This window comes from Hylobates moloch, unplaced genomic scaffold, assembly GCF_009828535.3.
Source record: "Hylobates moloch isolate HMO894 unplaced genomic scaffold, HMol_V3 SCAFFOLD_15, whole genome shotgun sequence".
NCBI lineage: Eukaryota > Metazoa > Chordata > Mammalia > Primates > Hylobatidae > Hylobates > Hylobates moloch.
Genome location: NW_026652290.1, coordinates 40,538,479 through 40,559,215, shown reverse-complemented (window position 1 = coordinate 40,559,215; position 20,737 = coordinate 40,538,479). Strand labels below are relative to the sequence as shown.

General features: G+C 40.2%; 1 protein-coding gene across 2 annotated transcripts in view; it reads left to right on the top strand.

The window, feature by feature from the left end:
• Positions 1–20,610, top strand: part of IL1RL1 (interleukin 1 receptor like 1) — a 39,587-nt gene extending 18,977 nt beyond the window's left edge. Inside the window, exons 2-11 of one of the 2 annotated variants that reach the window (XM_032177570.2) lie at positions 6,428–6,637; positions 7,150–7,360; positions 8,710–8,884; positions 9,278–9,440; positions 10,813–10,884; positions 11,627–11,768; positions 11,861–12,006; positions 16,523–16,669; positions 17,657–17,824; positions 20,109–20,610. In XM_032177570.2, coding sequence (XP_032033461.1) covers positions 6,577–6,637; positions 7,150–7,360; positions 8,710–8,884; positions 9,278–9,440; positions 10,813–10,884; positions 11,627–11,768; positions 11,861–12,006; positions 16,523–16,669; positions 17,657–17,824; positions 20,109–20,494 — 1,671 coding nt within the window. In that variant the 5' untranslated portion in view covers positions 6,428–6,576 and the 3' untranslated portion in view covers positions 20,495–20,610. Of the gene's footprint in view, positions 1–5,566; positions 5,648–6,427; positions 6,638–7,149; positions 7,361–8,709; positions 8,885–9,277; positions 9,441–10,812; positions 10,885–11,626; positions 11,769–11,860; positions 14,687–16,522; positions 16,670–17,656; positions 17,825–20,108 lie in introns of those variants that run through there. The other variant, XM_058428804.1, reaches the window with a different exon arrangement.
• Positions 20,611–20,737: the final 127 nt, after the last annotated feature.

The window sequence follows — 20,737 nt, the reverse complement described above, 5'->3', positions numbered from 1 at the left end:
ACAGATATTCAGGGTAGAGGTGTAAGAGCATGGTAAAAGGTGGAGTGCTCCTGTTCAGATCCATATATAAAAGCTTTATTTTTTGAATCCCAAATTCCATCCCCTGGTCATCTGTACTGGTTCATTCAATAAATATTTCTGAGGCTGGGCTTGGTGACTCAGGCCTGTAATCCCAGCACTTTGGGAGGTCAAGGTGGGTGGATCTCTTGAGTCCAGATGTTTGAGGCCAGCCTTGGCAATTTGGTGAAACCCCGTCTCTATGAAAAATACAAAAATTAGCTGGGCATGGTGATGTGTGCATGTAGTCCCAGCTACTCTGGAGGCTGAGGTGGGGGGATCACCTGAGCCTGGGAGGTGGAGGCCGCAGTGAGCCATGATCACACCACTGCACTCCAGCCTGGGCGACAGAGGGAGACCTTGCCTCAGAAATAATAATAATAATAATGATAATAAATAAACATTTCTGAGCACCTACCTGGTGCTCTTCCAGGCACATGAGCTATATCAATATACAAAACTCACATAAAATAATCTTGCCTTCTGGAGGTCATATTCCAATGGATAAAACAGAAAATAATAAACGTGATGCATAAGTAGAATGTTAGACAGTGATGAATACCTTAGAAAAAGATTGGAGCAGGTTAAGGAGATGGGGATTGGGAGAGGAGACACTGCAATTCAAAACTGATTGGTCAGGAACTAAACAAATACTTGGACACTAATAGCAGCATTATTCAAAATAGTCAATAGCTAGAAGCAACCCAGATGCCCATCAAGGGATGAATGGATAAACAAAGTGTGGCAGGTACACACAGTGGAATATTATTCAATCATTAGAAGCAATAAAGTACAGACCCATGCTAAGTGAAATAAGGCAGTCACAAAGGGCACTTATTGTGTAACTCCATTTATAGGAAATATTCAGAATAGATAAATCCATAGAGTCAGAAAGCAGATTGGTGGTGGCTATGGGTTTGTGGTGGAAGAGGAAGAATGGGGACTTCATGTTAATGGGTGTGGAGTTATACTTGCAGATGGTGAAAATGTTTTGAAACTAGATAGAGTTAGTGGTTGTACCACATTGTGAATGTACCAAATGTCACTAAATTGTGCACTTTAAAATAGTTAATTTTATGTTATATAAATTTCAGTGCAATTTTTAAAAATCAGAAGAAAAAAAAAAAAAAAAACAGAAAATTGAATAGTCAGGCTAAGTCTCACTGAGAATGTACAGTCTGAGTGCTCATTTGGAGGAGGTAAGTTAGCTTTTGGAGGAGGTGGGTAATAGGAAGAAGCTGTCCAGGCAGAAGGAACAATGTCTGCCTAGTGCCTTCAAGGAAGAGCAATGAGGATACGGGGTTGGAGGGGAGGGGTCAGAGAGGTGATCGGTGGTGTTCCATCGTGTGGGACCTCCCTGCTTCTGTAAAGATGTTGGCATTTCCTCTGGGTGAGGTGGGAGACTTTGGAGTCCCTCTTGATTTGACCTAGGTTCTAACAGAATCTCCAGAGTATCTGTTTTATGAATAGACTTAAGAGGGTACAGTTGGAAGCAGGGACAGCAATTTAGAAGCAGTTACTAAAATCCAAGTGAGAGATCATGGTGGCTTGGAAAAGGATGGTGGCAATGAGAATGGAGAGATGCAACTGCAGGTAGGATGTCCTTTGAAGACGTAACCATAAGTTGTCCTGATGGATTGCATGTCCGATATGCGAGGAAGAGAAGAGTCAATAATAAACGGAGTCTTGGTCTGAGCCAACATTCAGCATGGAGTTGTCATCATTGCAATTAGAAGACAATGGGAGACACTGACTTTTCTTTGGGGCAAGGGTGGCAAGGAGGCTGGAAGAGATCAGAAGTTCTGTTCTGGAGACATGACGCTTTTGTGAATTCCACTTGTTCCTTGAATATATGATGGTTTCTTCTGTTTTTGTTTGTTTTTTTAAATTTTAGATTTTAAGGTACATGTACTTGTTTGTTACAAAGGTATATTGCATACTGGTGGGGATTGGTCTTACCCAAATAGTGAATATTGTACCCAGTAGGTAATTTTTCATTCATCACCCCCTACCCTCCCTACTTTTGGAGTCCCCAGTGTCTATTATTTCCATCTTTATGTCCATGCGTACCCATGGTTTAGCTCCCACATAGGAGTAAGAACACGTGGTATTTGGTTTTCTGTTTCTTAACCGGTTCACTTAAGATAATGGTCTCCAGCTCCATCCATGCGGCAAAGGACATAATCTCATTCTTTTTATAGCTGCATAGTAATCCGTGGTGCATAGGTACAACATTTTCTTGATCTAGTCAACTGTTGGTGGACACTTAGGTTGGTTCCATGTCTTTCCTATTGTGAACAGTGCTGCAGTGAACATACTAGTAGAGGTGGAGAGATGTCTTTTTATATAATAATTTCTTTTCCTTAGAAAAGTAGTGAGATTTCTGGGTTGAATGGTAGTTTTACTTTTGGTTCATTGAGAAATCTTCGTACTGTTTTCCATAGAGATTGAACTAATTGACATTCCCAGCAACAATGTATAAGCATTCCCTTTTCTCCACATCCATGCCAACATCTGCTGTTTTTTGAGTTTTTAATAATAGCCATTCAGACGGGTCTTCTGGTTTTTGGAGGGGAGGATTGGGTGAAGCAAGAAGGAGTTTGGAGGGAAGGAGTGGAGGCTTGAGTGGGCCTAGAGTTTGCAGTGTGGGCAAGAAGGATCCCAGAGACAAGCACTTTGCCCAAGGCGACACAGCTAATGGAGCCAGGGGGCCCAGCACATTCTCCAGAGGCCCAGGCCAGGCCATCTAGGGCCATGCTTGTTCTGCCCCATCTACTGCAAGTCCTGCAAACATTTTTACCAAGAAAAAAAATAATAAAAAAAACAGAATAAAAATGGTACCCAGATGTCCTCTAATGAAATGAGGGGAAAAAATCCATCCCCGGCTTATTGTGAGAGTCAGCGAATGAGAGCCTGACTCACTGAAATTCATACAAGATTAATGTAACAAAGTTCCCGGTCTTTCGACACCAGTTTACAGTAAGAGCAGGCCACACATGGCCAGATCTGGACTGTGTTAGGACATTTACATTTTACATTTCGGTGTGATATCTGCTAAGTCAAATGAAGAAGTCTTGAAAGATACCTTCTAAGTTTGGAAGTATTTGAGTGTCACATTCCATATGCCAGCAGTTAGTTGTTGCCCTCAAAACATAAAGTTTTGTTTGTTCTTTTGTTTTTTGTTTTTTTAGTGGATATGTCAGTGAAGTAGATTATAAATAGGCACATACAGGATTTCAAAACTGTAACAAAATTAAGAAAAAGCTGGTTCAATGAGGTTAGATTCTATGAGATTAATCTGAAAAGGGAGAGTAGTTATGAGAAGTCTTAAAAAAGTGGATGTTTGCCAGAGAAACAAGTAGACACTGGAAGATTTCTGATTAAGTTGGCAGAAATTTATGGGTGCTTAAAATGCCTTGCTTTATTCATGTATTAGAAGCCCCTGCCTTTTTGCAGTTTGTCTTAAGTTGCTATAAACTACTCTCTGTTATGTTGGATGGTGCCTGAATAGTGAGAAGCCAAAATGATTTAGTTCTTTTCAAAGAAGAAATTATAGACTAGCTTATTTTAATAACCTGGTCCCAATTATAAAAAGAAAAGCTTTACCACTCTAATCTCTGGTATAGAGAACGTTCTCTTTTTTAGTTGACATTGGGGTGGGGGGGGGGAAGTTTGACTTTGAAGTTCAGCAAGTCTGGTTTCAACCCCAGCCACAACTGGGTGAACTTGGTCAAATTACTTAACCAGTCTTATCCTTGGGTTTTTATTTGTATCTATAAAATTTGAGTGATGTTGATGATAAGTACCACACAGTATTGCACTTTGGACGAAAGGTCTTGATTGTCAAATAAACAACTGAATTATTTTACAGGAAGAGTTCAACTTGAATAAATACTCCTGCAGAATTTCATCATTATGTTGTTAAAATTGACGGAAGCTTTATTTTTTAAACTGAGAAACTAATGCTCACGTGGCCTAGTTTAAGAATGAATGCTCCAACTTAATACATGTTTTAAAAAGATGTTTTGGGATACCAAATGTAAAACAATTCTGAGTTTGTGTTATTTTATTGAACAAACCCTATTCAGCACTTGGGGAATCTCAGGCAGCGTTGCAGACTTGCTGGCTCCTGGCTGTGATCTCATGTCCAAACTGCAATAATATCCTGATAAAATGGACTTCCACAAGTAGGTCAAGAATAATAATGTGCAGACCTAATTTCTCTAATTTACGGCGAACATCTCATGGTCAATCTCCCCGCGGTCAAAGGACTGTATATCTCTTCCTCTCAGAGCCACTCCACAGGCCAAAAGCCTGACTAAACTCCTGACAGGTAAGAGAGTCAAGAGTGGTCCCAGCCCCCGTGGGGAGCAAAGACGCTGGCTCAAAAAGTGTACTGAGAACTCTCCCTTTTGCAGCTCCTCCTTTCTTAACCTTCCACAAGCAGTGGCAGTTGGATTCTGTGATTAGTCTGGTCTTTACAGCCAGCCTTCTTGAGTTCAAATTCTGACTTCACGCCTTAATGTGAAGTGACATGGGCAAGTTGCTTAATCTCTCTGCGCTTCAGTGTCCTTGACTGTAAAATGGGCATCATAATAATAGCGCCTGCCTCATTGGGTGAGTGTGAGAATGAAGGAATTAATACATGTAAATCACTTAGACTGTGTCTGGCATAGAGGACATTCTAAAGAAAGGTTAGCTGTTATCATTATATTATTATATTGGTCTGGAATTAGTTCCTGAATCCTTCTGAGATGTGATGACTTATAAACGTAGGTTGAGTTTACTCATGATAGGGTCATCGCAACTATGCATAGCTAAAATCAAATTTTGCTTTTCAAGTTTGTTTTACCTGGAGCCCGAGAGTTCAGGGTTATGGTTTCCTTTGTCACTCCCCTTGAGGGAAGCTTCTTAGTCACAGCCTCCTTCTCTTTCTCTGCACTCTAGAAAAACTCCTTTTTTTTTTTTCTTCTTCATCTAGGCAGAGAGGCCTACTAGGACTTAAATCCAAAGAGCTGAAATCTGTTTTGGGATGGGGTGCAGCCACATTCTGGACCCTAGACAGAGAATGTCTAAGTTCCAGAAAGTGCTGCTTACTTTGCATTGCCTCTCCCCCACCTTCACTTTTGAAACTCCTGGCACCGACGCTGCCAAGGCTGGCGGAGCTTTCCTGAGTGGTGTCTGCCAAATGAGGAGTCAAGGAATATCTGGAAAGGCAGCCTCCAGGCCCCCGATGTCAAGACCATTTAGAACTGAAAGCGTCCTAATATTGGGGCACAGGCAATAAGCCTGAGAAGTTGATGCTAAAATAGGAGGAATGATTCAATTATTTCATCTCAAGGGATTACTCAATGTTGTTTTTATGTTTAAATATTTATTTGTCAACATCAAGAATTCTTAGTACATGATGCACCAGCATTTTTGAACAAGTCATAGATTTGGCCACAAATCAAATTTCAGGATGGGAGGAGAGTCTCCCCTTTAAAATAGAGGCGAGTGAGTAGTCTATGAAGAGGGACCTACAAAGACCGGTAACTATTCTTAGCTCTGTCACTGACTCCAAGTTCATCCTCTCTGTCTTTCAGTTTGGGTAAGCATCAGTTAGTTATCTAAAATTTGTAATAAGAAAAGTCTTCATAATTCATGATTGTGTTTATCCTTATGTTAGTAAATTTCTGTGTTGATTCTATTCTTCCCCTTATATTTTAAGAAAAGAAGTAAGAAAGTAAATGATTATTTTTCTGAAAGAAAAAATAAAGGTATTTATTATTATTCACAGACCTTCAACTACTCTTAGAAAGCCTTTGGTGACTCCTGGGAACAAGCTGAGTCAGGAACAAAAGTTTGAGGGTTTGGGGTTGAGAATAGGACAATTACTTGGCTAATGCTTTAGTCTGGTTCTGACTTTGCTACTCCTTAGTTGCTTTGTGATGACTACTTGCACATGTGTCTGTTTGTGAGTTATTTTTGTGAGCATGCTGCCACCAGCCTGTGTGGATGTCTGTGGTTTCTCATGATACAATGTATTTTCTAAAGTCCACTGAATTTTATGTTTTTTTTTTTTTCAAAAATAGAAACTCATATTCTTTCCTTCTTAATTTAGTTTCTTTCAGGACATCCTCATGAGACTGGTAAAATATAACTGCGAAGTGGCATGATAATTGTGAAATAGCATGATCATTGCGAGAGCGACATGACTCAAAACTTCCGTAGGAATAAGTGCAGTGCTGCATATCTGAAACCTGCTGTTATATCTCTTTGCACTTAATAAATATGTGTTGACTGATTCATTCTCCTGGGTGGTGCTGGGAAAGTAAAAATCATGGCTGATAAAAATTCTGTTTATGGTTTTGTCTAATTTATTTTTCAGTTGAGATATAGGCTACTCTTCCCAACTCAGTCTTGAAGAGTGTCACCAACCGCCTCATGTGTGGTGGCCTTCACGGTCATATGCCAGTGACTCATCTGGAGTAATCTCAACAACCAGTTACCAACACTTGTTCTTGATTGATAAACAGAATGGGGCTTTGGATCTTAGCAATTCTCACAATTCTCATGTATTCCACAGCAGCGAAGTTTAGTAAGTGTTGCCTTTTAACTATAATTTAAATTTTTATAAATTAAATAATTTCAAGAACATTCACCTTGTTTTAAGCAGCTTGCTTCCAATTGTTCCAGTTGAATTGTAAACTGAAAAATGTATTGTTTTTGGACAATCATTCTTCATTACAAATCTATCAGAAGAAATTCTTTGTAATGAATATATCATCAGTTTGGCTTTACATATTCAAATGCAGCAGAATTTAATGTGGTGCCTGCACGTGGGAAGTGTTGTAGATGTTTATTGACTGACACATAGTTTGTTTAGATAGACATGACTGCTTTTCCACTGGATAACTGTGGGAGATTTAGCTCCAAATTAATTCATTAACATTTCATAAGAGATCTTAATCAGTTACTTATTCTTTCCCAAGGTATCACAGTATATGACCGGCTTCTAAATTTAATCCTAGAAGAAAATATTGAGAGTATAGGAATTATGATCTTTTCATCTGATCATTTCAGGATTGTCTTTAAATCTTTTATTTGCAGGTAAACAATCATGGGGCCTGGAAAATGAGGCTTTAATTGTAAGATGTCCTAGACAAGGAAAACCTAGTTACACTGTGGATTGGTATTACTCACAAACAAACAAAAGTATTCCCACTCAGGAAAGAAATCGTGTGTTTGCCTCAGGCCAACTTCTTAAGTTTCTACCAGCTGAAGTTGCTGATTCTGGTATTTATACTTGTGTTCTCAGAAGGTATTATGCAGAAAGCTCCCATCTTCTTTCACCCTGCTCCCCTTTCTTGAATGGTTGATTGCCTGAGCTGCCCTTGCTTTCATTACTTCCCTAGTCCTTTCTGGAACGGTTAAATTTATAAGGTGATTTGAATAAAAGTGATTTGGATAAACTTCTAGGAGCACCATCAGGTTGAGGTCTAGCTCATTCTGAGCTATTTGGATTTACAATTGCAGGGATTAATTTGTAGCTGACGTAGAGAAAAACCTAGCTTTCCTAGTGACCAAGGTAACTGAGAGCAATTGCTTACGTTTGGCTGGAATTAAGAACAGGCTGGGCGCGGTGGCTCACGCCTGTAATCCCAGCACTTTGAGAGGCTGAGGCGGGTGGATCACGAGGTTAGGAGATCGAGACCATCCTGGCTAACACGGTGAAACCCCATCTCTACTAAAAATACAAAAAATTAGCCGGGCATGGTGGTGGGCGCCTGTAGTCCCAGCTACTCGGGAGGCTGAGGCAGGAGAATGGCGTGAACCCGGGAGGCGGAGCCGAGATAGCGCCACTGCACTCTGGCCTGGGCGAAAGAGCGAGACTCCATCTCAAAAAAAAAAAAAAAAAAAAAAAAAAAGAACAAACTAGCACAGAAAATAGTAATCTGGATGTTTTCTGTCTCAGGGGGCCTCTAGTAGGTGAAAAGAGGCTTTTAACCTTCAAGTTAAGCCACAGAAGGCTGATGAAATTGTGTGTCTAAAAATTAATTACTCTTGTTCACAAATTGTTAAATGTTTTGATTTTGTGACTGTATTTGGCACACACAAAATGTCAAATGAATTACATCAAAAAGCAGGATGTATTAGTTAAGGGCCTAGGTCTGAGGCTAGACAAGTGTCAAATTCATGCTCTGCCACTAGTTAACTGTGCGATGCCAGCAAGTTACTTCTCTGCCCTTCAGTTTCCTTCTCTGTAAAATGCATATAATGTAATCATATAATTCATCTCAAAGCATTATTGTGAAAATAAACTAAGGTAATGTGTGAAAAGTGCTCATCATCGTCACTGATACAGAGTAAACTCTGAATAAATAGTAATTATCTTCATTACACTGGGATTACAGCATTACAGCAGATGTAGTGTATGAATAAATGATGAAGAAGTCATTGTTAGGGCTACTATGGGGGCTATGTTTTTAGCTCAAGTGTAACAAAAAAGTATTTAAACTCTAGATTTTAATGTTTATTTTTAAATAAAATAACCATTATGTATACTGATGGTTTTTAAGAAGAAAAGCAATATTAAGTAAAGGCTGAATTTAGGTTAAGTTATTTCACAATGCTAAGTGACTCTTTTAATTGCCTGACTTATTTTAACAGTCCCACATTCAATAAGACTGGATATGCAAATGTCACCATATATAAAAAACAACCAGATTGCAATGTTCCAGATTATTTGATGTATTCAACAGTATCTGGATCAGAAAAAAATTCCAAAATTTATTGTCCTAACATTGACCTCTACAATTGGACAGCACCTCTTGAGTGGTTTAAGGTAAGAAGAAATTTGGAAGGAAATAGATGAAAATCACACAATTAAAATAGACACAAGTGGCCGGGCACAGTGGCTCACGCCTGTAATCCCAGCACTTTGGGAGGCCAAGGCAGGCAGATCACTTGAGGCCAGGAGTTCAAGACCAGCCTGGCCAACATGAGGAAACCCCATCTCTACTAAAAATATAAAAATCAGCTGGGTGTGGTGGCACACAACTGTAATCCCAGCTGCTTGGGAGGCTGAGGTATGAAAATCACTTGAACCTAGAAGGCAGAGGTTACAGTGAGCCCAGATTGCACTACTCACTCCAGCCTAGGCAACAAAGATTCTGTCAATAGATAAATAAATAAAAGTGAACAATTACTGAAAAGGAAATGGAATTTCTTATTTCAGGATTGTCAGGTTCTTCAAGGATCAAGGTACAGGGCGCACAAGTCATTTTTGGTCATTGATAATGTGATGACTGAGGACGCAGGTGATTACACCTGTAAATTTATACACAATGAAAATGGAGCCAATTATAGTGTGACGGCAACCAGGTCCTTCACGGTCAAGGGTAAGCTACTGACACTAATGAGATAGAATACTACGGGAAAGAAGTCAAAGTGGGAACAGTTGTGCCCTTCTGGTTGGGTTTCTTGCACTTCACCCTCCTCCCTCTACTTCCTCCTGCTCCATCTTATCTTGTACATTCTGAACTATGACGCAAAGAGATTTTCTGAACACACTATCAAGATTTAAGAAGTTTCAGGGGGAAATTACATTACTAATTCAAAGCTACATCTATTCTTTATTCTTTTTTTGTGACTTAATTTTCCAAAGATAAAGCAATCTGAATGCTAACTTAACTTACTTTTTTTGAATGGCAATACAACTATTTGGAGAGCAAAACCAGCTTTTTTTTTTTTCTAGTTTGGTGTCAAAGTTTCTGCAATAAAAAAGAAGAACTTAATCTTTAGGAATACTCATTGGATTCAAAGTTTAACGGGAGGCTTTGTGATGGGATACTATGTTGTACATAAATGTTGTTGAGTGGTTTTTAGTCTTTGTTTGCAATATTTTCAACATCATCAATGGCCTCAAGTAGGTCACTTCATTCCAAACATGTGTTTTCCAAGTTGTTTTAAATTTTATAAAAGCTTATTTAAGGGAAAGACTTCACAATCATAGCTTATCAATCTACAAAGAATTGTGGTCTCCTTAGCACAAGTTGATCTACAGACGTAGATGAAATAGCCCCTTTACATATGACAGTTTTTTCAGGGCAAAGCAATACTGGAGACAAATTTTTGGAGTTTTTCAATACTCCATCGCTATAAAATAAGCATCACCAGACCACATTCCTATCAGTGCCTCTTTCGGTTTAATATCAACCCTTACAGTGGTCCTTAATCACACTGTCATTAAATAAATGAGCATGAAGGGATGGAGGATTGCAGCAGCACTCCACAAGCACTGCCCGTCTTTCAGCCTTAGTGGTTACAGGAGTCAGAATTCCATACGGGCAAGATTTCACTGAGGATGGGCCACCCTGGTGGAGAACTGCGAGCAAATCTGTGGACTCATCCATTTATTATTTTCATGGGTCTTTTGAAATCTTCCCTGTAGTCTTATTCTTATTCTGTAGAAGTGTAGTTTTCTAACAACTACTAGGTCATGTAATTAGTTTTATGGGTTGGACCTGCATTTGTTTAAGTGATATCAAAGAGAATAAAGATATTAAAGAGCATCATAGGTAATAAAAGAAAGTTTTAAGTGCTTATCTGTTTCATGTGTGTGTGTGTGTGTGTGTGTTTGTCATTATGGGTTATTGTCAGAAGGACTTGAAAAACATTGCTATGAAATAGAATAGAAACATGAAAATACAAGCTTTCTACTGACTAGCATTCAATGCTCTCCTAATATTTATATTTCTTTTTGTCTTTAAGATGAGCAAGGCTTTTCTCTGTTCCCAGTAATCAGAGCCCCTGCACAGAATGAAACAAAGGAAGTGGAAATTGGTAAGAAAATTTATCAGAATGCTGTAAATATTGCCTGGAAAATCCTTCCATATGACCCATGTTCTGAATTCCCTTAGCAGGGGTCAGGCAATTAGCATAGGGAACCTTGAGGAGTAAGTGAGGTGACATCCCTGGAAGCACCTGCCCCGAGAATTCGCTAATATTGGGAACCAGGACACAGCGATTGCAGTGTTTACATTTGTTTATTGCAGGTTGTAATTCATGGTGCTTTCGTGTATGCATCTAATTTCATCTTCATCTCTATCCCAGAGCTTGGGATGGAGACCTGCAGAGTGTTCATTCTGGGCAATGGTAGCCAGGTCTGGTAAAACACATTTATCTTCAAAAGTAGCTTATGGAGAGGTGAAGAGAGTTCTGTAGAAAGATGTGGAAGAGAGCAGTTGGAAAGAAACTCTAATTTCTAGTAGAGGGCAATCCTTTTACTAGAAATCCTTTAGAATGTGAGGTTGGTGAAGCCAGAATCATTGGCCTTGTTAGTTTCCCATGCGGGTGAGAGCATAGTGGGAGCTAAGCTTCAAACCCAGTTGGGTGAATGAAGGTAATGGGAGCAGGGAGGAGGCAAGAGAGGACATAGAAAGAGGAAGGTGCTAGAGGTGAGGGAGGGAGGTCCTGGTGGGGTGCATACTAAGTGTTCAGTAAGGGTTTTTTTTTTACATTAAATGGGATAAAATGCCAGTCGCAGAAGTTAATTTTATTGGTGAATGTCCTTACTCCCCTCTAGGAAAAAACGCAGACCTAACTTGCTCTGCTTGTTTTGGAAAAGGCGCTCAGTTCTTGGCTGCTGTCCTGTGGCAGCTTAATAGAACAAAAATTACAGACTTTGGTGAACCAAGAATTCAACAAGAGGAAGGGCAAAATCAAAGGTATTTTTATATTGAAGAGAACCATCCTCTTCCCCTTGCACATGGTTTGCACCTGCAAAGTAGGCATTAAAAGTAACAGGTTGCTTTCTTAGTTTCAGCAATGGGCTGGCCTGTCTAAACATGGTTTTAAGAATAGCTGATGTGAAGGAAGAGGATTTACTGCTGCAGTACGACTGTCTGGCCCTGAATTTGCGTGGCTTGAGAAGGCACACCGTAAGACTAAGTAGGAAAAATCCAAGTAAGGAGTGTTTCTGAGTCTTTGGTCACCTGAACTTTCTGTAGCAAGTGTAAGCAGGATGGAGTGTGGTTCCGAGAGATCCATCAAGACAATGGGAATGGCCTGTGCCGTAAAATGTGCTTCTCTTCTTCGGGATGCTGTTTGCTATCCGGTCTTTGTAGACTGTTCCTGTTTGCTGGGAGCTTCTCTGCTGCTTAAATTCCTCTTCCTCCCCCACTCACTCCTATCATTGGTTGCTCTAGAACACTCAGCTGCTTCTTTGGTCATCCTTGTTTTCTAACTTTATGAACTCCCTCTGTCTCACTGTATGTGAAAGAAAATGCACCAACAACAGTAAACTGAACGTGTTCTTTTGGGCTCTTTTATAACTTGTATTACATGTTGTAAGCATGGTCCCTTCTGTACCTTTTTCTGGTCATAATGAACACTCATTTTGTTAGTGAGGGTGGTAAAGTGAACAAAAAGGGGAAGTATCTGACTACTGCCATTTCAGTGAGAAAATCCTAGGTGCTACTTTACAAGACATTTGTTAGGCCATTCTTGCATTGATATAAAGAAATACCCAAGACTGGGTGATTTGTATGAAAAGAGGTTTAATTGGCTCATGGTTCTGCAGGCTGTATGGGAAGCATGGCGGCATCTGCTTCTGGGGACACCTCAGGAGCTTTACTCATGGCAGAAGGCAAAGCAAAGGCAGGCGCTTCAAATATAAAAGCAGGAGTGAGAGAGGGCTGCCACACTTAAACAGCCACATCTCATGAGAAGTCACTCACTATTGCAAGGACAACATCAAGGGGATGGTGCTAAACCATTCATGATGAACTTACCCCCATGAGCCAATCATCTCCCACCAGGCTCCACCTCGAATACTGGGGATTACCATTCAGCATGAGATTTGGGCAGGAACACAGACCCAAACCATGTCACACACATTATCATTGTTAAACTTTATAAAGTATTTAAGGTACATGGAACACATGGGAAGTCTGGTAGCTCAGCCCATTTCTTTATTGCATCTGTTATTCACCATGCAATTCAGGTACCACCTATTCCAGGGAGCCTTTCTTGGCCCTCAGTTTGCAGTATACACACTTTCCAAGTACTCTTGTAGCATCCTGTTTGTATCATAGTACTGGTCACATTGCCTTACCTAAATCTGTTTGACAGTCTGCTCAACATGACCGCAAGCTCCACGAGGGCAGGGACATCATCTCATCCATCTTTGGGTCCTTAGTGCAATACCTGGCAGCTAGCCAGCGCTCAATTAAATATTTGTTGACTGAATAAATGAATGCACAACCAAATTATTGATACCAAATTTTTTGTGTGTACATTTCTACTTCTCTAGCTATAAGTCTTAATTATACAACAAAATACTATTTTATATTTATGTTTGGTAAGTTCAATAACATTCCTCATCATTTGGAAAGTCAAATTGTTTATTGCTTCCCTACAGTTTTTTCTGAATCTAGCAGGATTTTAATGATATCATTATACTTTGACACAATAAAAGGACAACATGAAACTGACGAATCTTTATTGGGTTAATTTCAGATGCTATATAATCTTTTAAAATGTAACATTCTTTTCTATATATAAATAATTGGTGGCATCACAAATAGCCAAAGCAGGGTGGAGAGAGTGATCCCTCCTGGGTGCAGGCAAGAAGGGGATATGTTGTCTACAGAGTTTTCAAAAACAGTGATAAAGCTGTCTACAAGTCATTGTGCTTTTTATCGTCACTACGCTGAGACAATGTGAAACATCAGAGATGAAGTGCTCCTCCCACAGAGTTGGACTGATCCTTCTCCCCACTCCCGTGGTGTGTCTCTGAATGCAATGTTGTCTTGGGAAATAGCTTTTCAAGCATTTCACTCCTGAGCACTTGTCAGTTTCCTCACTTGTTCTTCGCATATCCAGGCAAAGACATCCTGTTTGCTATATGAAGCATTGTGTCCCGTATAAAAGGAAGGAAAGAGAGAAATATATTTTTACACTCATCACTCCTCAGGGGATGTACAACCATGTAGAAATTATTTAATGTGCTTTTCAAATAGCCAAAGAAAGTGTTAAACCCTGAGTTCCCACCCATGTGTGTGCTATGGTCCAGATTCATCCAGATACACACAGAGAGGCACAACAGGAGGAGAAAGGATAGGGGTGTGGGGACAGTGGGCCCCCAATATGGTGTAATCGTGGCAGGTCTCTGCCTGAAGTGGTATGTGGGGTTTTTCTTGTTTTAATTTTGACCTTAACCCCTGATTTGTAAGTTTTTCATAAAATAGACAGAAACATAACTCATTTAGATGGCTATAAGTGCCGTAGTGTTCTGTGGGTCTCTGGTGTCTGCCAGTGATAAGTGTGGCACCCCAGGAAGGCTGTGGACCCCATCAAGGTGCTATGTGAGGGCCATGCTTGGGGTGATGGTGGGCCCAGTGGACCCTGCAGCCATCGATCCGGCCTGCCCACCTTCACTGCCCTTGTGTCCTCCTGCTTTGCTATGTTATCATCGATCAATGTCCCTGGTTACCTATGTGTTGGAATTGTCTTTGTGTTACAGGTGTTTAATGATTTTGTTCCTTCTAGCTTATTTGTATTTCACCTGTTTTTCTTTAAATCAACATGGTTACACTCTGTTTCAGCAACTGTATAAATTAAACACAAATTATTACTACTGCTATTGAGTTGTCATGATGAATTCTTTTTTATTTCTGAAATTATAGCATTTCTTGAATTTAAGAGAACAAAAACTTAAAAAGCCTGTCTCCATTTTACTATTACTAAATACATATTTGATGCTCATAATAATAATAATACACATTTATTCATTATTTCCTATGTACAAGGACTCATCTACTTATTTTACATTTAACTTTCTCATTTATTTTCTCAATACTTCAAAGTAAAAGACAAAGAAAGTTGAATAACTTGCCAAATACCACAGTTATGGAGCAAGGATTCAAACACAGCCAGCATTTTCCTATTTATATGTGTATACAGAAAGTAATGTTTCGTCATCACATACCTGAATTACTTATACTTTTATAAAATAATTCACACTTATGAAGACTTCCTTTGATGTCTTGGATCAACTTCTTTCCTCTACTTGGAAGCATCCAGCCAATGGCATGGTTACTTCTCAGCAATCCCCACAGGAAGTACACATTCCTCTGTGCATCGAGCTGGGGTTTTTAGAGAGAGTTACCTGGAAAGGAATCCTGTTGAAACGATTTACTTACAGAGTTTTCATTATTTAACCTGATGACAGTAAGCTCTTTGTCAATTTTCACTTTTTCCCCCCAATTTTGTGTCATATCACCTTGATAATTCTTGATTTCATACTGCTGGTCACTGAGAGAACTGATAAACTATTAGAGGCTGTGGAGGAATTCGTGAATATGGGCCAGTGATTTTTCTACCTTAAAACTGGGAGCCCATGCATGGAGACTTAAGATGGAAAAGAACCATATCAGCAAATCTCATTTGAGATTCTTCTCACATTCATCGGTGCATATGCATGTTGCATCTGCATTTTGTGAAGCAAGGAGTACTAGGAAAAAGTTCAGTGTTGGCTGAGTAATGTTCACCATGAGAAAAGCATGGGCTATGAGTAGGACCTAGAACTTAGTAATTTGACTTTTGAATTCTTTATCAAAGATGCTTTAGCCACTTAGGTGACTCTTGCTTCTTCTATCTCCCACACTGCCAAGCCCTTAGAGGCAGTAAGTCCCTCAGACCTGTTGATGCCTTCTCCTTAATGCCCTGACAGCACCTTGTCCGTTCCTCTCTCATTATTGCATGAGTTACAACCCTCTGCATCTTGCAACACAAGTACCACACTCCATTCTTCTCTGAGTGCCTATAGTTTCTTTCCACAGAAACAAACTTTCTGCTACCATCAGATTAATCTCATGGGAAAACCACTCAAGTCTCCAATGCTCCCGTGACCTTCAGAATAAGGCACTCTGCCTTAGTTGGGGTTTCAAGTCTGGACAGAACCTGGCCCTGACCAAACTTTCTAATCATATCTTCCACCAATTCCCCAAACTGGGTTATTCCAATTCCTCAGAAAACACACTTCCTCTCTGCATTTAGGCTTATAGTATTCTCTCTGCCCAGGTGGGCGTTTCTTTTTTTGCATCTCCCTGAATCCTACTTATCTTTCAGAGGCCTCCTGCTCCTCCAGGAAGGCTCCCTTTCCCAGTCCTGTACTGAGCAAGCTCTCCTTATAAACTCCTCTGCCAGCAAAAATCATGCTTTTGCTTCCCATCTTAGTTAAGTTGACAAGTGTCCCTCTGCCTCTTTTGCCTTTGAGAATTTCCTATAATGCTTAGCCTGATGTGTTGTAGAGGCTCAATAAATGTGAATGTCCTGGTACTTAAAGCAGCCATGAAAATTCCCAGTGGGTATATCTTACGTGAAATTCTTGTACTCCCAAGGGAAGCCAGCATCCATGTATCTGTTTATTATATCTTGTTTCAGTAGTAATAATAGACTTTTTCTTTCTTTTGAATAGTTGATCATCATAGCACCTACTGCATAATTGCAGTATGTAGTGTATTGTTAATGCTAATCAATGTCCTGGTTATCATCCTAAAAATGTTCTGGATTGAGGCCACTCTGCTCTGGAGAGACATAGCTAAGCCTTACAAGACTAGGAATGGTAAGTGGCAAATACCAAGTTTTTCTCCCAAAGAAAAAGTCCCATAATAACTGTTGGTTACTTGTCTATTAATCTTTTAATGGCTAAGCTGCTAAACCCAGATTCCATTTTGCTTGCTAATCTGTTATCAGTGAGTTGTGTTTTTAGATTTTCTTAGAGGCCATTTTCCACCCTGCTATGTAAATCCTCATGGTCCTGAGATTCATCTCAACAGCTCACTTTTCTTCCCCGATAAGATTGCTATTCCTACTGAGTTCCCAATAACAGAATCTGCCCCAAGCCCAGACAGGTGTAAATTTTATAATGTATTGGTAAGACATTATGAAGTTAAACACAGTAGCAAAATTGTTCCTGTTTTCCAGATGTGAGTAGGTTAGAAAGATCCGTCGGAATGCATGTGTGTTCTACCTGAAACCCTCATCTGTAAAGTCTAACCCAGGCACACAAGCATGGGCATGAAAGGAGTCAGTTCTGCCTGCTAGATGCAAACCTCATGCTTTCGTTTGGAGGCAGATACATGTTGCATTTTTCAAACAGTTGACTGAAGTAGGAGCTCATTGTTTGATTTGTGGAAAATTCAGATCCCTTAAAAAATTTTATGCCCTTGCTACCATTAGCTTTAAATTTTTTCACTTCTCCAGGGGAGTATGGGGAAACCAAAGATGAAACCAAAGTCTATTCAGCACAGAAGGCCCCCTTATTCATAGATTATTAATCAAAATTGATGAGATGGACAGGCTCTTGTCCACTTTTTTGTTATTTAGTCTGTGACAGTAAAAAGGAGAAACGCTTTGGGATGAAGACTGTTATTTCCTGATCCTGTTTTGTGGCAGTGGTTTGCCGTCAACATCTCTTGAGTCTAGAATATTTTGGAGGATGACATACATTCACCAACAGCCATAAAACTTGGAGAGGAATGTCTTCGAAGAGTCCAGTGAGAATTTTTAGAATCAAATAAGAAGTTGTACTTCTTGTTTTCATTTTCAGATGGAAAGCTCTATGATGCTTATATTATCTACCCACGGAACTACAAATCCAGTACAGATGGGGCCAGTCATGTAGAATACTTTGTTCACCAGATTCTGCCTGATGTTCTTGAAAATAAATGTGGCTATACCTTATGCATTTATGGGAGAGACATGCTACCTGGAGAAGGTAAAGCTATTGACATACATTAGGGACAGAAATTCATGCTTATTAAAGGCTGTGAACTAGGTGGCCTTATCCCTGCATTGGATAAGGAATTGCATTTACTATCTCAGGCCTTAAGACCAGAACTTTAAATATTTATCAAGAAGCAGACACTTATGCTTCAGTCGTCCCTGTCCCGTCATTGTCCCGGTGATGAGATCTTCACAGTAATATTGGTGGTGTGAATTCAGAGTTAGAAGTCCTTTGCTTCAAGGACTTAGCAAACCATCATCCCTACTTTATTTTCTTGGTCCCCCACCAGGATAACTCTGCCACTTCTTAATTCCGTCTATGAGATTTGAAAGAGGACTTAAAAATTGATGAATTTTGTTCTGGTAGCCATAGGCACTAGCTGAAATACCTTAAAAGGACTCAGAGAGTCTTCATGACTTTCTTTATGTTGCTGAAACATTTGCAAATTTATATTCTTACCAGAACAAAAAGAACTATAGCTTCTGTTCCTTAATATTCCTACCCAATTTTATATACTTTTGACAGTTTTATCACAACTCCTGTGATTGCAGTAGTTATTTTTCCCTTCCCTTCATACATTTATGTCCAGTACCTATGGACCCTCCTTGTGAACTTTTCTCTAATTTCTCACAGACCAGGGAGGGTTTGGAATATAATTGGGGCTCAGCTATCAAGGGCCTAGGCGTAATAAAGTAAACTTTCAGTTTTACATTTTAAACTCATTTTACTAAGAAGAGGAATTCACATGCCTGTAGATGTAAAGGTATGAACAACAGGTGAATTTGGTTTACCCTGGAATATCTGGGAATGCTAATAGCCACAATAACGGCTCAAGAGACTTGTGAAAGGTACAATTTAGGAGAATCTAATGCATTTCTTCTCTCGAGGCTCTCTTCTTCCCCCATTTTCCCACTGGCCACCCATGCAGGTAGAAGTAATGAGTAATGCTCTCAAACACTCTTTTCGTATTACAAATGTACTCAAGAACCTGCAGAGACTCCTGTTGTTTGTGAGCTCAACAGTGTGCCACATCTGGCCCCAAGCTCTTCACTTCTTCTTTCTTAGTCCATCCACCTAAGTTCTAGTTAAACTTCTCCCCAGCCAAACCCAGATGCTAGCTCTCTCACACTCAAGCCTGTGCTGCCTTCATTGTGTGACAACATACTAATCTGGAATGGTTTTCTACTTCCCTCTGTCAATGCATTTCCTCTGACCTTTCCTCAACCAAAATAAATGAAACCCAACAAAACAACACCAAACTTCACTCTTCGCTTAGGAAAGTTCATGACTGTCTAAGGTACTGTGTATAGTCTCATGCAACTTATCTTGCATTTGCCCCATCAAAATCCTCTCTGAACCACCACTCCATCCAGTGGCCCTGGGTGGCTGATCATCATGGAATCCATTGCACCCTTGTTGTCTGCTCCAGGCTGGGTTTGGCCAATGGGAGGCACTGGCAGGAGGTCAGAGGGTTCCTGTTCCTCCAGGTGGGGCTTCTGGAGCAGCTGTGCTCCTCCCTCTGGGAGCACCTCTTCTCAGCTGGCCTGCCTCATGCATCTGCAATCCCTCAGACACCCGTCTGTGGGAATATCTTGGGTTGTTTTATTCACGGTTGTGCTTTCTCCTGTTGCAGTGAGGACTGGGTATTTCATGTTCTTTCTAAGTCCACCCAGAGCTAATTGGAATCACCATAGAGTCTATGCTGTATAAACACCAAATGGGAAAGGGGATCTATTGTCCCTCAAGATTTTTCTAGTTTGGATCAAATCAGTTTCTACAACAGAGATTAATGGGGGGTGAAGTGAAGTCAGGACTTACTTTCCTAGAGACTTTGGTCAATTTTGAGGGGCAAAGCTTCCTGAGTTTGTGCTTTTTAATATGTGAGTTAAAATTTTAAGCCATTGAAAAACATAGAAGCAAATATTCTAAGAAGATAATACGTATCTAATGAACCAGAATTCTAAGTCTCTAATGCAACAATAGACTAAATAGCTTTACATTCCCATTTACTTGGAAGAACTCTGTTTTAGTTAAGACTAAGCTACCTGGGAAATAAAAAGAGGACATTGGGGCTGATATTCTCACAAATGAAAGGAGCACAAAGAACAAAACGGGTTCTCTATCTACGTATATTTCCACTTCTCTGAATAAGTGACTTGATTGATGTCAGAGAATCTCACACCAGATTATAACAATAAGACTTTTAAATGTTCAGGATGTTTATGTTTAAAGCATTAGACTGATAGGAAATCTGATATATTTCTTGTATGACTAGATGTAGTCACTGCAGTGGAAACCAACATAAGAAACAGCAGGCGGCACATTTTCATCCTGACCCCTCAGATCACGCACAGCAAGGAATTTGCCTATGAGCAGGAGGTTGCCCTGCACTGTGCCCTCATCCAGAACGACGCCAAGGTGATACTTATTGAGATGGAGGCTCTAAGCGAGCTGGACACGCTGCAGGCTGAGGAGCTTCAAGAGTCCCTCCGGCATCTTATGAAAGTACAGGGGACCATCAAGTGGAGGGAGGACCACATTACCAATAAACAGTCCCTGAATTCCAAATTCTGGAAGCACGTGAGGTACCAAATGCCTGTGCCAAGCAAAGTTCCCCGAAAGGCCTCTAGTTTGACTCCCTTGGCTGCCCAGAAGCAATAGTGCCTGCTGTGATGTGCAAAGGCATCTGAGTTTGAAGCTCTCCTGACTTCTCCTAGCTGGCTCATGCCCCTGCACTGAAGTGTGAGGAGTAGGAATGTCAAAGGGATTCAGGCCTCAGGTTTCATCTGGTAACTTTGCTTCCATTTCCCTGATTCTGGGTGGAGGCAAAATGCCCAGAAATTTTTCTCCTCAATCCTCCCCCATCCTCCAGTCACCATTTCCTTCCCTTTTCCCTTTTGCTTG